At 43.8% G+C, this 16,797-nt stretch overlaps 1 protein-coding gene across 4 annotated transcripts in view; it reads right to left on the bottom strand.

Moving 5' to 3' along the window:
- The window catches only part of LOC112263652 (neuroplastin), a 42,532-nt gene that overhangs the window by 9,064 nt on the left and 16,671 nt on the right, over nucleotides 1-16,797 (bottom strand). For 3 of the 4 annotated variants that reach the window (XM_024440129.2, XM_024440128.2, XM_024440130.2), the window contains 4 exons: nucleotides 10,569-10,743; nucleotides 9,925-10,019; nucleotides 6,529-6,662; nucleotides 2,047-2,320 (listed from right to left, as the gene is read on the bottom strand). In XM_024440129.2, the coding sequence (XP_024295897.2) occupies nucleotides 2,047-2,320; nucleotides 6,529-6,662; nucleotides 9,925-10,019; nucleotides 10,569-10,743 (678 nt within the window). Of the gene's footprint in view, nucleotides 1-1,080; nucleotides 1,162-2,046; nucleotides 2,321-6,528; nucleotides 6,663-9,924; nucleotides 10,020-10,568; nucleotides 10,744-16,797 lie in introns of all 4 variants that reach the window. The other variant, XR_002955526.2, reaches the window with a different exon arrangement.

The following is a 16,797-nucleotide window of genomic DNA, read 5'->3' as shown; positions in this document are numbered from 1 at the left end:
CAAAATATCACGCTGTTGCCAAACCGTTCTACACCAAAGTGAGTTTCTCTCTCTCTCCCCCTCCTCCAGTACATAAACCCTTGCCAAACTGGAGGCCTTGCCTACGGGTGCAGGAGATTGGTTGGTGTTTGTCAAAGCACTACACTGTCTTCACACTACACAAAGCCAATGCTTACTTTATTGGTGACTTTACATCATTTCTGTTTAATCGTGTACTGCAGTGTAACAATATTTAACGCTGAAACCATCATGGGAAGGATTATACAGTGCATACACAATTCAGACTTCAGAAATAGGAGTATGCATAATTTATCTTTTTAATCTACCCAGTCTTTATTTTTTTATGATAGCATCTACAGTATATCAGTGCCTTGGGGAACCTAGAGTGCATACTATCTCTCCTCGTGTGTGGGGCGGTTTGAGTGATTGAACACTCCTATATAAGACAAGTGAAGAAGACTGGTATAAAATGTATACAGCTATAAACATAGCAGTGCATTTCAGTAGGCTGATAGCAATATATGTTTTAAACATCAGAGACCACCACCTATACAGCAGAAAACATGTCAAACTGCGTTGGCCCCTCTTAATGGAAATGAATATGAATGGAATAAATACATCATTTCAACATATATATTGTCTATGCAAAGACGCCAAACAACTTGTAGTCAAATAATCTGATAGACGGGTGTTGACATGGTCGTCTGGATGGACTGTAGTAGAAACGGATCAAATCATTCTCTGAAAACATGCAAGATCTCTCACTTACCAACCGTTTAGATAATGATGCCATTTGGAGAGAGGGGGAAAGAAGTCAGTAACCAATGAATTCATATCTTGCTGATATCCTGAATAAAGTTGATAGAACCGTGGGTGGGTGAAGCCTCAACGGCCTTTTTGGCTTTGACTCTACACTCAAATTATTATGCCTTTGTTTGACTTTGACACTTTTAAATCTAGCTTTAACAGTTTATATTATTGTATGTTATCAAGTGGTTTTGTTATTAGAACAGATATTACTCTGGAAAAGTAGTACATAGTTAGTAGTTACCAACGTAGGCTACTTTGAGAATAACTTACCTGTGGATGTGACGGGCTTTGATTGGAGTAGGTAACAGGGATTTTCGATTCTCTACTTTAAGCCCTCAGCCATAGGCAGAACTTGTAGGACAAAGCCAAAATAACACATCAAACTTCCCCTGATTCCCTGTCTGAAATTATTGTCAATGAAATGAATTGATCAGTTCTCCAGATGGGGTGATAAAATGGTCCCTGGTTATCATCATTAGCGAGACCGCAACGGCACTTCAACTCTTTCATTTAAAAGGTTAGCTGTGGACCCCCTCCTGGTTTACTAATGTGGAGTATCTCTAAAGGTCATATTATTATGCAGCTAATGTGTGGCGCTGCGCTGTGTGACAGCCAGCGGTGTCTCTGTCTCCCTTCTCAGTACTGACGGAGCATCCAGGGAGCGTGTCCCCCGACAGAGGTCATTTATTCACAGTGGGTCTCCGCTGCTACTGCTAACACAGCAGAGTCAGCGTCATGAATATTCAGCACCGTGTTTATAGCCTCCGCAACATGTTCACTTGGTAACAGTGTAATTAATGTGTGTGCTGATGGTAGAGGAACCCTGTTTGAATTGGTTCTTGATGGCTGTTGAACTTCTAGCCGAGCGCAGCCCCATAATCAGATATTTGAATCATTGTTTAACTGGAGTGAGAATGTCTTTGTATTGTTCCAGGAACAGCAGCCTATTTCCTGGGTCATAATTCCCTCTAACTCCCTGATTTTACCAAATGGCCACAAGCACTGCTTGAATCAGTACATACTCCCCTGCCGCTGCTAGCATGTTGGTCTCTTTCAGGTGAGATCGAGAACCCTTTTTCCTGTTAAGGTAACGTACTGTACAGTCATTTCAATGAGAGCATCCAGTAACGCTGACCAGTATTATAATCAAACAGGCCTGACGATGACAACATGGCGAGAGGTTGTCTTGTCTCCCCAAAGAGATACAATATAATACTATATTTAACGTTGTCTTACCGTCCAACACATCGTCTGGCCTCTTGCGTTTTTCATACACTACGATGATGACCACCAGGATGATGATCTCCGCTAGCACCCCCAGGAAGGGCCAGAGGGGTGCCAGGTGGCTGCGCACCCGCAGGATGGAAGACATGGACTTGGTGCCAATGTGGTTGGTAGCGTTGCACTGGTATTCACCAGGATCCGAGGTGCGGTTCAGGTTGACGATGTTCAGCTCTGTGTAGTTGTCTTTGTTGGTGATGAAGAAGCGGCCAGAGGAGTTGTCGATTTCCTAGAGGAGGAGGGTAAATTAGCATATCAATTATTTCTATGTTACAGACAATTTTACGATCACATTCCAGACAGTGATCACAGTAGTTTAGCACAGCGGTTCCCAAACTAGGGTCCATGCGGGGTCACCTGATATGAAAATGGGGTCGAGGGAGATTTTTAAAAATCCGGGAAAAAATGTTCCAAAAAATATATGTATTTTATAATATCATCTTTGTATCTCAAAATCATTGTAATGTGGTTAACCTTAATCTAAATGAAAAAGATTCAAATCTAAAATTCAACCAGAAAGCCCCTTTAGATCATGGGAAAAGACTGCACTTGACCGTTGCACTTGAATCATTCCCACGGTGAATGACTAGGCCCTCTATGCTATGAAACCACACACTATTGCAGAGACTTTGATATTACTGCATGCAATTGATAAGGTGAAAACAATGCGTGGGGAGGCAGAGGCACAGAAACTCACATCAATACCTTTGTCAGATAACACTGCTAAAGAATTTATGCTTTTGCTAGCCATTAAGAGAATACTGGCTGAACAACTCAAACTCCCCAGCTAATGCTCTCCAAATGGACGCTAGCTGTGAGGGCCGAGATGGCCATGCATGAGTTTTGTTCGCTATACACGTCAGGGGATGCTATTCACAAGGACATATTGTTCTGTCTCACGATTTCCGAGCATGAAACAGCACAGAGGATGTTCAGTGTGCAGCTTGGCTATATTGACGAAAAACAGATTCCATGGGATCAAATGGTGGGCTTTTGCACAGATGGGGCTCCATCTATGGCGGGACGGAGGGCAGGTCTCTGCACTCTAGTTATGAATGGGTCTCCCTCTGCCATATGGACGCATTGTATGGCAAGGGCCGTAACCTTTGTGGAGCAATAGGTAACGATGCTACGTGGGAGGCAGTTGTTGATGTGTGCAGAGGGTCCCTGGTTCAAGCCCAAGTAGGGGTGAGGAGAGGGACAGAAGCAACACTGTTACTGTACATCAGCATGCCAATTGTACGCTCCCTCAAAACATGAGACATCCATCTGTGGCATGTGTGAGAAAACTGCACATTTTAGAGTGGCCTTTTATTGTCCCCGGCACAAGGTGCACATGTGTAATGATCATGTAGTTTAATCAATTTATTGATATGCCACACCTGTCAGGTGGATGGATTATCTCTGCATTTGAGAGAAATACACATTTTGTGCATATGGACATTGTCTTTTATTTCAGCTAATGAAACATGGGACCAACACTTTACATGTTGTATTTAGATTTTTGTTCAGTATACATCAAACCACATCCACTGCGCACACACCTGTTCGCTAAACTACAGTGCCTTGCGAAAGTATTCGGCTCCCTTGAACTTTGCGACCTTTTGCCACATTTCAGGCTTCAAACATAAAGATATAAAACTGTATTTTTTTGTGAAGAATCAACAACAAGTGGGACACAATCATGAAGTGGAACGACATTTATTGGATATTTCAAACCTTTTTAACAAATCAAAAACTGAAAAATTGGGCGTGCAAAATTATTCAGCCCCTTTACTTTCAGTGCAGCAAACTCTCTCCAGAAGTTCAGTGAGGATCTCTGAATGATCCAATGTTGACCTAAATGACTAATGATGATAAATACAATCCACCTGTGTGTAATCAAGTCTCCGTATAAATGCACCTGCACTGTGATAGTCTCAGAGGTCCGTTAAAAGCGCAGAGAGCATCATGAAGAACAAGGAACACACCAGGCAGGTCCGAGATACTGTTGTGAAGAAGTTTAAAGCCGGATTTGGATACAAAAAGATTTCCCAAGCTTTAAACATCCCAAGGAGCACTGTGCAAGCGATAATATTGAAATGGAAGGAGTATCAGACCACTGCAAATCTACCAAGACCTGGCCGTCCCTCTAAACTTTCAGCTCATACAAGGAGAAGACTGATCAGAGATGCAGCCAAGAGGCCCATGATCACTCTGGATGAACTGCAGAGATCTACAGCTGAGGTGGGAGACTCTGTCCATAGGACAACAATCAGTCGTATATTGCACAAATCTGGCCTTTATGGAAGAGTGGCAAGAAGAAAGCCATTTCTTAAAGATATCCATAAAAAGTGTGTTTAAAGTGTGCCACAAGCCACCTGGGAGACACACCAAACATGTGGAAGAAGGTGCTCTGGTCAGATGAAACCAAAATTGAACTTTTTGGCAACAATGCAAACCATTATGTTTGGCGTAAAAGCAACACAGCTCATCAGCCTGACCACACCATCCCCACTGTCAAACATTGTGGTGGCAGCATCATGGTTTGGGCCTGCTTTTCTTCAGCAGGGACAGGGAAGATGGTTAAAATTGATGGGAAGATGGATGGAGCCAAATACAGGACCATTCTGGAAGAAAACCTGATGGAGTCTGCAAAAGACCTTAGACTGGGACGGAGATTTGTCTTCCAACAAGACAATGATCCAAAACATAAAGCAAAATCTACAATGGAATGGTTCAAAAATAAACATATCCAGGTGTTAGAATGGCCAAGTCAAAGTCCAGACCTGAATCCAATCGAGAATCTGTGGAAAGAACTGAAAACTGCTGTTCACAAATGCTCACTGAGCTCGAGCTGTTTTGCAAGGAGGAATGGGAAAAAATTTCAGTCTCTCGATGTGCAAAACTGATAGAGACATACCCCAAGCGACTTACAGCTGTAATCGCAGCAAAAGGTGGCGCTACAAAGTATTAACTTAAGGGGGCTGAATAATTTTGCACGCCCAATTTTTCAGTTTTTGATTTGTTAAAAAAGTTTGAAATATTCAATAAATGTCGTTCCACTTCATGATTGTGTCCCACTTGTTGTTGATTCTTCACAAAAAAATACAGTTTTATATCTTTATGTTTGAAGCCTGAAATGTGGCAAAAGTTTGCAAAGTTCAAGGGGGCCGAATACTTTCGCAAGGCACTGTATGTGGAGATATGGGATCAGAGCATTACAGGGTTCTATTTCACACGAGGCTTGGTGGTTGAACTTTTTTCTTTGCATTGAGAGAGGAACAATTGTCATTCACAACAACAAAAAACAGACTTGGTTGACTTTATGTGTAATGAAAAGAAAATGTGTCTCCTTGCCTATGTAACAGACATATTTGGGAAACTGACCAAACTGAACGCAAGCATGCATGGGAAATACAAAAACCTTCTAAAGATGAGTGACCAAATCAGTGGATTCAGAGGAAATTATTCTTATTGGAGAGAGAGTCTTTCAAACACAAACCATGCCCCCTTCCCTTCGCTGTGCATGTGTCTAACAGAAAACAGCATCAGTAAGTGTCCCACATGAGTGATAACTACTCACCTCCAATGCTTGGAAGAGCACTTTCGGACCTACTTCCTAATCCGTTTGACTGTGATTCTGGCTCAGTTGATATGCTGGTGTGAAATCGAACAGCTGATCGAGCTGTCGTGACCGAATGCATTCACGGTCACTGAGGAGGAGTTTTGGTTCCTTACTCAAAGGGAATAATACTCTGCCGTCTCCCCTGAGCATTAATGCCGCGTTCAAAACAACTGGGAACTCGGAAATCTCTGACTTCCGACTTCAGTGCATTCAAGGCAACTGGGAATTCGGGGAAAAAACCGAGCTCCGACTGGGAAAAATAATTTGGAACGATCATCCAACTCAGAATTCGAACTCGGGAACTCGGGCCTCTTTCTTGAGGTCCGACTTTCCGACCTGAACATCACTGACGTGATGATTCGACCTCGTATTTTTAAGAGTTCCCAGTTGTTTTGAAACCACCATCAGGTGTTCTCGTCTGCATTATAACCAAATATTGATCCAGGTTGGATGTGACAGCAGATATGAGGTGCGCACTGTCGACCACGCCCCCTGACTTTGAGAAGCTCCGACACAACATTCATTAAGCACACCCATATCATTAGTGGTGGTGAGATAAGATACATTATGTCAGACTAATTTGCAATTGATTGTCATAGCCCCACATTAAAAGTATGTCTTCTCAACTCACCGTCAATCAGAACTACTGTTGAATGCTTTTCAATTGACTGCCATTAAAAAGTAAACATTGGCTGTTAATAACATAATTATTTTCACATGGTTGGCATCGCGAACATTTTCAGATATCAAAATGGGGTCGTGGGCTAAGAAAGTTTGGGAACCCCTGATCTAGCATGAGTTATAATAGAGCCAAGGAAGAGGACACGTACCATGTAGTTTGAGCCATCCAGTTTACGCCATGTCCAGATGGGAAAGGGGTAGCCCACAGACTTACAGTACAACAGAGCACTCTGCCCCTCGTTCTTATTGTCACTGCGCTTGTGGCCCGTGATCTCAGGTGCCGCTAAAACAAGGGGAAAAGAGAGTGAAATGCATTTGAATAAAAATTCTAACATTTTATGCAAGACGTTCTATGTTTGTGTCAAAGTCGTTCCTCATCGGCTTCTCTTAATAACAAGACATCAGATGATATAGTCAAGTCTGTCGGGATCCATTTTGATTATGGTAACTCACATTAAGATGTACATGAAAGTGATGGTAAATGAAGAAAGGATTTGGGGAATTGTGCCGTGATTTAGCTGTGAAGCACTGACTTCCCTGAAGAGGGACTTACACTGGAATCAATGCTTTATCACAACAGTGATCGAGGCAGGGACACATTTAGCTGCTTTATTCAATTTCCAAGTTTCTTTAAAAGATAGAGCTCATTGTTTGCTGTGGCTTACTTCCAAGTATGCCCTTTGAAGGTGTAGGCCTACATATCTTGCAGAGTTTCAGTTCATAGTCAACAAGTGACAGACTTTCTCAAAGGTGAGATTCTCCAACCCCGCGACACCCTGGGTTTTCAGACAGAATCCTCTGTTTAACTCGGCTCTGGAGCCGGGAGACAACTGCCACAGCCTTTTGCTAATCCTTGAAATTACGGTAATTCCTTCCATGCAATTAAGCAGGATCAGGGGAGAGGCTGGCCTGGTGCTGCAGCGTTTTCTGCAGCGCGGCAGCGGCCGTTGTCATGGAGGATGATTGAGCAGCAGTGGCTTGAACTCAAAGTGACATCATCCTTCCTACTGTAACTATGGTGCACACGTGCTCGCTGACTAGTGGGGGAGGGGCCACGTTTATCTCTGTCTTCGTTATCCCCAGCTCACTTCCACTGTGACTGACTGACAGCATGGAGACTGACTGCCCTCTAAGTGGTGCCAAAACAGGCAGAAATCTTCCATTTCACACCCCCAACAGCTTGTGTGATTACTGATCTACAGTGCTGCTGTGTGGATGTGTCTGTCTGCCTGTGTGTCAGAAATATATAGAGAAAGAGACAACTTCTGGTGGTCTATCTGGAAGAGGCAATTAGGCAGTCCCATTTCTATTTACTGTTTTTGATACCTCCCATCTCTCCACTGAATTTAAAGAGCATTTGAGCTCAAATGTGATGATCGTGTGGAATGGAACTAACAAAGTTGAATTATTTTACAGAGAAAGTATAGAGCCCCGAGTTGATTATCCCTTGCATACCATGTCTATAATTTAACACATTTACAGCTAGAAATGTGTTAATTTGCAGGTAGAAATGTGTTCAACATCCACTGGAGCAGCTTGCAAGTTTACCAACCAAACATTCAGTCCTAGCTTATTATTGTAAAAATCGAATGAAACTATGGCCAATCAGCCAATCAGAATCAAGTATTCAACAATATCATGGTTTAAAGAATTATATGACACATTATCCTGTGGGCCTGTACTGTGCGTTTGACTAAAAAATAGGTATTTGAAAGAAATCTAGAACTGCAAAATTCATAATTGATTTGATTCAATCAACAGGGCATGTGGAATTATCTCTTTAAAAAATGCGTAGATAGCACACAACAAAATCGGATATATAAAAATACGAAGGATAATTGGGATGCGCAAAATATGCATGCTCAGGACAGCAGCTTACTGTATCATCGTGGACAACAAAGTCCTGCCATTACAAATGGCTGTGAGCGGATTCTGAACCTTAATCCCACACCACCATCACACAAGCCTCCATCTGTTGCCTTGCTCTGAGCTGAGAGCTGGAGCGATAGGAGCGCCAAGGACACTGCAGCTGGGGGGAGCTCAGAGCTCGGCTGCCAGGAGCAGAGAGCACACAGGCTCGGCCCCTCTACCATGCTTAATGTATGGGACCTGGTGGTACGACCGAGTATGGGTTTAATGGTATGGGACTCAGTGCCCTTGTATAAGGCAGGGCAAGACTAATTGGATGCAGTTGGTCACAACTATCATGTATTTCTGCTTAGAATGATCATTCGCTGTAGCTTTTATTGAGTCTATTCCTCAATCGGTCCTTAACTGTAATAATCAACAGGAAAGCCTGCAAATGTATCTAAATCTCTCTCAAAAATGATTGTCGTGCCAATGCTTCCTCCAAACCAAGACATTAGCATCCAAAATACGACTAACAGCGTCTGTCAACAATTCAGTTAATACTCCCAGTCAGTAAACAATAATGTTGAGAGGCAGTGCTGCCATGGTGTTTGTATGTCCAGGAAACGGTGTGTTGTACAGGCTCTAACAGCCAGGGGCAGCAAGCCTCCCTGGCTGCCTGGCTGCCTGCCTGCCTACCTCCCTTCACACGGCCCTAGGGTCAGGACGCTGAGGTTTGATTGGAGATGAGGCCTGTCATCTCAGGCTGGAGGAAGCAGCAGAGCATACACGGTCATCACACGCGTTACGCAACCAACCAACCACGCAGGCAGCTAGCGCTTAATACAGCCAGGCAGGCATAACAGTCAATGGCAAGCTCACTATGCACAACCATAGCAATGTCACAACAAATTGGCTTAACACTGTACGTGCAGGCAAGATTCTCTAGAACAGGGTTTTGCAAGTCCTTTCTCACCTAGAGTAAAATCCCTTATTTCACTTGAAGGGTGAGCTGTCAACTTCTATCTCGCTATGGTTTTAGTTTTTCTATAAGCATCTTTCACGTCAATCAATGATCCTAACAATTATGAATATGTGCTTTCAAATGTGAAACGATGTTATCCAACATATACGGTACAGAATAAGCCACATTATTTGACACATTATCACTAATTATCGTCAGTTACCCTTAAAAATATAACAAATGCGACACAAATAAGATACCCTTGGTCCTGTGCCAATTATATGGTGCAAAATCTTAATAATAATCTGACGAATAAATCAAGTAAATCACTGTTGACCAGTGTCTACAGAGGAGACAGTAGCCTGAAGGAAGTCTGTGTGAATCGAGTGTACAGAGAGAGAGCAGAGAAGACAGGACTCTGTCCCTCCCTTCAGCTGGCCTGTCCTGCCCTGTCCTCTCAATGAGTGGCAGCAGCCTCCAGAGACCAGCCTGTCAACACCAAAACACATCACCGGACCAACATCTCAACGTCTGTCACTGGAAGGGGATCTGTTCACAGGAAGTAGCTCTAGATTGTGTTATCCATCAGATCCCTCATAGGAGAACTGTATCTCTCTCTTAGGTATGGCAGAGGGTTAAATGAAAGTGACAGTATTGATGAATTATAAAAATCAACAGAGTATCTGTCATTTGTTTATACCGTGAGTGAGATCAGGTGGTCGGAGAGTCTTACCTTTTACCTCAATAGTGGCGTTGGCATTGGGAGCCATTTCAAACGTGTAAACACACATGTACTCCCCTGCGTCGTCTGACCTTGGTTTCTTGATTCTGCAACAAACCACAAAATATCAGTTACTCCATAACTTGAGCTCAGTCAAAAATAAAATTTTCTCTAATTCTGTTGTCTATCACTGTACATCACCCAATGATGCATGTTGTGTGGAAGTCCTTAGCGTACATTGTTAGCACTGTGCTGTGTTTTAGGCAGCCAGGAGAGAGGAGAGGTTAGGACGGGGCTGTCTGTTCTGGGGTCAGCCATTAATAGAGTACTGAAATGTAATGTGACAGGAAAGGAGCTGCCCAGTGGTCTCCTCATGTAGCCATCCGCGCCTGGCTGGGGAGAGTCTGGGAGATGTCTATGGGGGTGTTGTGCAGTACAGGGGCTGGTTGCTCTGCTCTAAGCTCAGAGGCTGCTCTGATGGCTATGCCTTGTAAGGGATGGAGCTGCCCAACAACTGTTTTCACTAAAGGACTTGGCAACATGGCTCTTATTTCCATCTCAGGGTGATTGGTCTTAGTGTTGATAGTCTGTGTGACAATTAGAAAGGCTTTGTTGAATGCTCTAGTAAGAGAACTACAGAATAAGTAAGGACTCACATGTACTCTGTGTTCTTCTGCTCGTTCCGTGTGTCTGCGATCTCCACTCCGTTCTTCATCCAGAAGCTCTCTTGTTGGCCTTCGTGGGCATTGGTCAGGCTACACTGCAGGGTGACAGGGGGTCCTTTGGTCTCCGAGGGCAGGATGATCTGATCTGACGCATTGATCTTGGGCTCTGAAACACACAGAGACAGCAACCCCTTATCATTGAACTGGGGCTCAACACTATAGCAGAACTGTAACTGTACTGACTGTTCCCCACACACAGACTGGGTGGGGGACGTGCGTGGGAGTGGGGCTGGAACAGAAGACAACAAAAACACAAATACATAAAGAAACACGACATGGAGCGGCAGGAAAATACCTGCAACACTAAACCCTGTATCTGTCTTTGGTTCTGTTGTTACCGTACAATAGATGGGCTTAAAAAAACTCACATAAAATATTCTCACAAAATGAAGTCTGTAAAATTAGAATGATGATTAGTCTCAGGCCTAGTACCTCTTGTTCCCGCGCCCCTTTTGAGATGATAGATAATCATAATGACACTACATTTACATTTTAGCAGCCGCTCTTATCCAGAGCAACTTATAGGTGCAAATAAGGCACATTGACAGATTTTTCAACTAGTCGTTTTAGAGATCTGGGTTACTGGCCCAACACGCTTACCCGCTAGACTACCTGGAGTTGTGGAAGTAATGATCTTTAAGGTGATGACCAGCACCAAAGCATCTTTGGTTTGGAACCACTGGCACTTGATAACTTCCAGAACCTGACTGTATTATCATTATGCCTAATTCATACAATAGCACTCAATTTGATATTGACAGCAACAAGGTTCTTTAAACAGTACAAATTGATTCAAGAAGGCACTTGGATATGAAAAGAGTGATGTAACCTTGAAATTATCATGAGATTATACAAATATGAGGTTGAATGTAAAAAGGAAATTTGAACAATATACATTTTTACTTGTCCAATCACTGACTTCCAAATAACTGCTGTCCTGTCATTCAAACCAAAGCAAGGAAATGAATAAGATTTAATCTTCAGCAAACCTATCAGTTGGAAGAAAAAAACAATAGCTAAACAGAAGAGGACAAAGTATATAATCGTGGCAAAGAAAGATGAGCTGAACAACAGCTTGACTACTGCTGCACTACACTATAACAACCACTAGCTCTTTACTAGTATAATCATTTAGTGTATTTGTTAACAGAGCAGCCAACCCAAGGGTCCATTTCTCAAGGACATAGAGGGAGGCTCAAGCAGGATGTGTCATCAGAGAGCGCAGGCAGGCAGCCTTGGGTAGTGAGGAAGCTCCCCTCACTACCTCCCTCCCCACGGCGGGCCAGCTTTGGCAACCAAGCAACCCCGGTCTAGAGGAGGGAGGAGAAGGGGGAGGAGCATAATAATCTTCCTATTGGCTGCTACTACAAACCTCCTAGTGGAGGAGGGGAGGGGAAGTCTCTGGGCTCTGGCTCGTGACTTATATTAGCATTCATGGCAGCACCTACTTCTGCAGTTCTGTATACCCAATAGCTAGAGGGAAATCTCTCACTATTGCTCTCCTCTTTCTTTTCCCCTCTCTCTATCTCTCACTCTATTGCTCTCCCCCTCCCTCCCTCTCGCTCTCTCTTTCTGTCACTCTATTGCTCTCTCTCCCCCTCCTGCCCGTTCCCTCTCTCTCACTCTATTGCTCTCTCACTCTCTCTCTGTCTCCCCTCCTCTCTCTCTGGTTCAGAACCCCTATACAGGCCTCTCAGCCCACATAGTGTGGCATCCTGGGAATATACACAGACTACACAGAAATAGTTATTTCAAGATATTTGCATTAGGCAATAAAAGCACATTGTTTTCCATGGGAGGTTTCCTCAGCTCAGAAGAAGGTCATTTGTAGGACACCTGCTCAAAAAGAGAATGAATCAGTGATGTCATGCACAGCACACAGGCACTGACCACGTGGCCACCTCTGTGTCTAGGATTGTAAAAGCATCATTACATTGACACTGTTACCCACTCATAACAGTGTAGTACATTTTATTCCATTATGACCTGCATACAGTCCTAGAGGATTGTGCCAGTAATGTCTATTTATTGCTGACAGAAGGAGGATGTTTGCCCACTTGATTGGTATGTTGAGCCAAACCCCCCCCTGCAATAAACAGAGCAGCTATCAGCTAGAACACAACACAGGTTGGGAAGGGATCTAAACCAAATCACACTGAGGCCTGTATAGATGAGTTAATTTAGTGCAATTAAATACACTGTTGATTCAATTGTAACCTAAACTAAGGAGTTTATTACAAATGTAGTAACAATATTAAGTTCATTTTAAAAAATGGCCTTGACTTTGTGCATAGACCTTGAGATTCATTCCAATCACAAATTAAAGGGTTAAAGCAAGACTAGCACATATTTGAAAACATTCCCGAAGAACTATACATGATCATCTCCTTTGGTTCAGTGTGTATAGCCTGTTGTATACATGTTATATACACATATTATTACAAGTCTATAACAAGAACGTTGGCACTCAGTAATGACAGAATATATTGGATGACAAAAGGTCTGACTCAATTATTGGAACACGTACAGATCCTTTTGGAATGAATGTGTCTTTTTAAATAAGAAAACATTGGATTGACCAATTTCATGTTCATGCTTGATGACGGACACATTTCTACCACCAGTAAACTCAGATATCTACTGTCGGCCGACTGTACACGTCTCAAGCCAGCTGGCGGAGTGTAGTATAATGGGTGTGAGATTAGGAGAGTGTACACATGCAGCCCTTGCAGTCAGACAGTAGTCCAACAGCACAGTAAACACTGTGTACTACAGACAGTTCAGTAGCTAATGCTCAGGAGATGAAGGAGCTGACTCCTGTAGTAAAACTCTAAGAGTTTCTGGCTGCATGGCTGTGACTAACAACATTCCACATCTCTCTGTGCTCCAAAGGGCTGGGCACTCACTGCATCATGCGCTCATTTAAAGGGTCCAGTTGACATTCAGTGTGTTTGAATGTTTGTATGCAATACAGCAGAGAGGGTAGAGGATATAATGTCATTACTGATTCATGCTCAAACACTTAATAATGGCTAAGTAGGTACAAGGTCATACAGTACACAGGTGAGTGCAGAGAGAGTCTGTCTGCTGCAGCAATGAAACCAGCTCTCTCAAATCTAGAAAGGAAAAAAATACATTTAAGAACCACACTGGGTTCTGTCCTTTATTGGATTAGGGTGAGTCATGAGTTTAAAACAAGTACACCTGGACAGCTCCCTCCTTGTTTTCTTACGTCCCATCTACCCCTTCCTCACTAAAATAAGCGGCACAACTTCAAAGCGTTGCGATGCCTAGGCTACATGGTGCAGACAGGGCAGAATTACACCGGGCTTTGAAGTGAATAAAACAACCCACGCAACGCAACAGAAAAACACACATCACAAAAGAAATACAGAAATAAATGGATGAAATTAGGATTTGTTTTGAGAATAGGGAAAGAAACGAGACAACTGTCGAAGGACACATGAGACAGAGGAGAGGGCCAGGACGGCCAGGATGGGCTGTATGTGGAGAAGGAGAGGTTGGTGTGGGAGGAAAGCGGGAGTAGGTGGACAGAGACTGGGGAGGTTTCTGGGTTTGTGGTGATCTACAACAAAACGCTCAGGGCTTTGGGAGAGGCAGGAAATCTACAGAATTCTGAGAATTGTGTCAAGATAGAAGAGGGAGCCGAAGAGCATGGGTGACGTTTTACATTCTCCCAACCAATTGTGCTATTTTGTTCGTTTTTTTGCATTTTGTGTAACTTATTTTTGAGCTTACTTTGTATATAATTTTGCTGCTACCGCCTCTTATGACCGAAAAATAACTTCTGGACTTCAGAACAGCGATTACTCACCACGGACTGGAAGAAACTTTTTCCTTTAACGAGTTCGACAAGAAGGATATACTGCTTTCACTGGAACAGGCCCATATCCCTGTAATTTGCTTGAAGAAAAGACGCAGGAAAAGGGGCAGCAGATCGGGCTCCCTTCTGAGAATCCGCGGGCAAGAGAGTAAACTCCCACTGCCATCCGTTCTTCTTGCTATCATTGGAAAATGCAATTGATGACCTACGATTAAGATTATCCTACCAACGGGACATTAAAAACTGTAATATCTTATGTTTCACCGAGACGTGGCTGAACGATGATACAGATGATATAGACCTGGTAGGGTTTTCCATTCACCGGCAGAACAGATAAGCTACGTCTGTTAAGATGAGGGGTAGGGGTGTGTGTCTATTTGTCAATAACAGCTGGTGCGCAATGTCAGCTGGTGCAGATGTATTAAAAAACTCTCTAGGTATTGCTCGCCTGAGGTAGAGTACCTTATGATAAGCTGTAGACCACACTATCTACCAAGAGAGTTCTCATTTATATTATTCGTAGCCGTCTATTTACCACCACAGAACAAAGCTGGCACTAAGACCGCTCTCAACCAACTCTATAAGGCCATAAGCAAACAAGAAAATGCTCACCCAGAAGCGGCGCACCTAGTGGCCGCGGACTTTAATGCAGGCAAACATAAATCAGTTTTACCAAATTTTTACCAGTATGTCACGTGTACAACCAGAGGGAAACAAATCCTAGACCACCTGTACTCCACACACAGAGATGCATACAAAGCATTCCCCCGCCCTCCATTTGACCATATTTCTCCTCCTGATTCCTTCTTACAAGCAAAAACTAAAGCAGGAAGTACCAGTGACTCGCTCTATACGGAAGTGGTCTGATGACGTGGATGCTACACTACAGGACTGTTTTGCTAGCACAGACTGGAATATGTTTTGGGATTCATCCAATGGCATTGAGGAGTATACCACCTCAGTCATCGACTTCATCAATAAGTGCATCGACGACGTTGTCCCCACAGTGACCGTATGTACATACTCCAACCAGAAGCCATGGATTACAGGCAACATCCGCAGAGACTAATCCGGACGCTTATAAGAAATCCCGCTATGCCCTCAGACAAACCATCAAACAGGCAAAGCGTCAATACAGGATTAAGATTAAATCCTACTACACCGACTCTGACGCTCGTCGGATGTAGCAGGGCTTGAAAACTATTACAGACTACAAAGGGAAACCCAGACACGAGCTGCCCAGTGGCGCGAGCCTACCAGACGAGCTAAATGCCTTTTATGCTCGCTTCAAGGCAAGCAACACTGAAGCATGCACGAGAGCACCATCTGTTCTGAATGACTGTGTGTTAACGCTCTCGGTAGCCGATGTGAGCAAGACTTTTAAACCGGTCAACATTCACAAAGCCGATGGGCCAGACGGAATACCATGACTTGTACTCAAAGCATTAGCGGACCAACTGTCAAGTGACTTCACTGACATTTTAAACCTCTCCCTGACCGAGTCTGTAATACCTACATGTTTCAAGCAGACCATCATAGTCCCTGTGCCCAAGGAAGCGAAGGTAAACTGCCTAAATGATTACTGCTCCGTAGCACTCACATCGGTAGCCATGAAGTGCTTTGAAAGGCTGGTCATGGCTCACATCAACACCCTTATCTCGGGAAACCCTAGATCCACTCCAATTCGCATACCGCCCCAACAGATCCACAGATGACGCAATATCAATCGCACTCCACACTGCCCTATCCCACCTGGACAAAATGTACACCTGTGTGTGAATGCTGTTCATTGACTACAGCTCAGCGTTCAACACCATAGTGCCCACAAAGCTCATCAGTAAGGACTCTAGAACTTAACACCTTCCTCTGCAACTGGATTCTGGACTTCCTGACAGGCCGCCCCCAGGTGGTAAGGGTAGGCAACAATACGTCTGCCACGCTGATCCTTAACACTAGGGCCCCTCAGGGATGTGTACTTATTCCCCTCCGGTACTTCCTGTTCACCCACGACTGCGTGGCCAAACATGACTCCAACACCATCATTAAGTTTGCTGACAACATATCAGTGGTAGGCCTGATCACCGACAACTAATAAGACAGCCTATAGGAATGAGGTCCGAGAACTGGCAGTGTGGTGCCAGGACAACAACCTCTCCCTCAATGTGAGCAAGACAAAGGAGCTGATTGTGGACTACAGGAAAAGGCGGGCCGAACAGGCCCCCATTTAACATCGACGGGGCTGTAGTGGAGCGGGTCGAGAGTTTCAAGTTCCTTGGTGTCTACATCACCAACGAACTATGGTCCTGACACTGGTGA

Source organism: Oncorhynchus tshawytscha, linkage group LG12 (genome assembly GCF_018296145.1).
Source record: "Oncorhynchus tshawytscha isolate Ot180627B linkage group LG12, Otsh_v2.0, whole genome shotgun sequence".
Lineage (NCBI taxonomy): Eukaryota > Metazoa > Chordata > Actinopteri > Salmoniformes > Salmonidae > Oncorhynchus > Oncorhynchus tshawytscha.
Note: the sequence above shows the minus strand (reverse complement) of the source record. Positions and strands in the feature narration are given on the sequence as shown.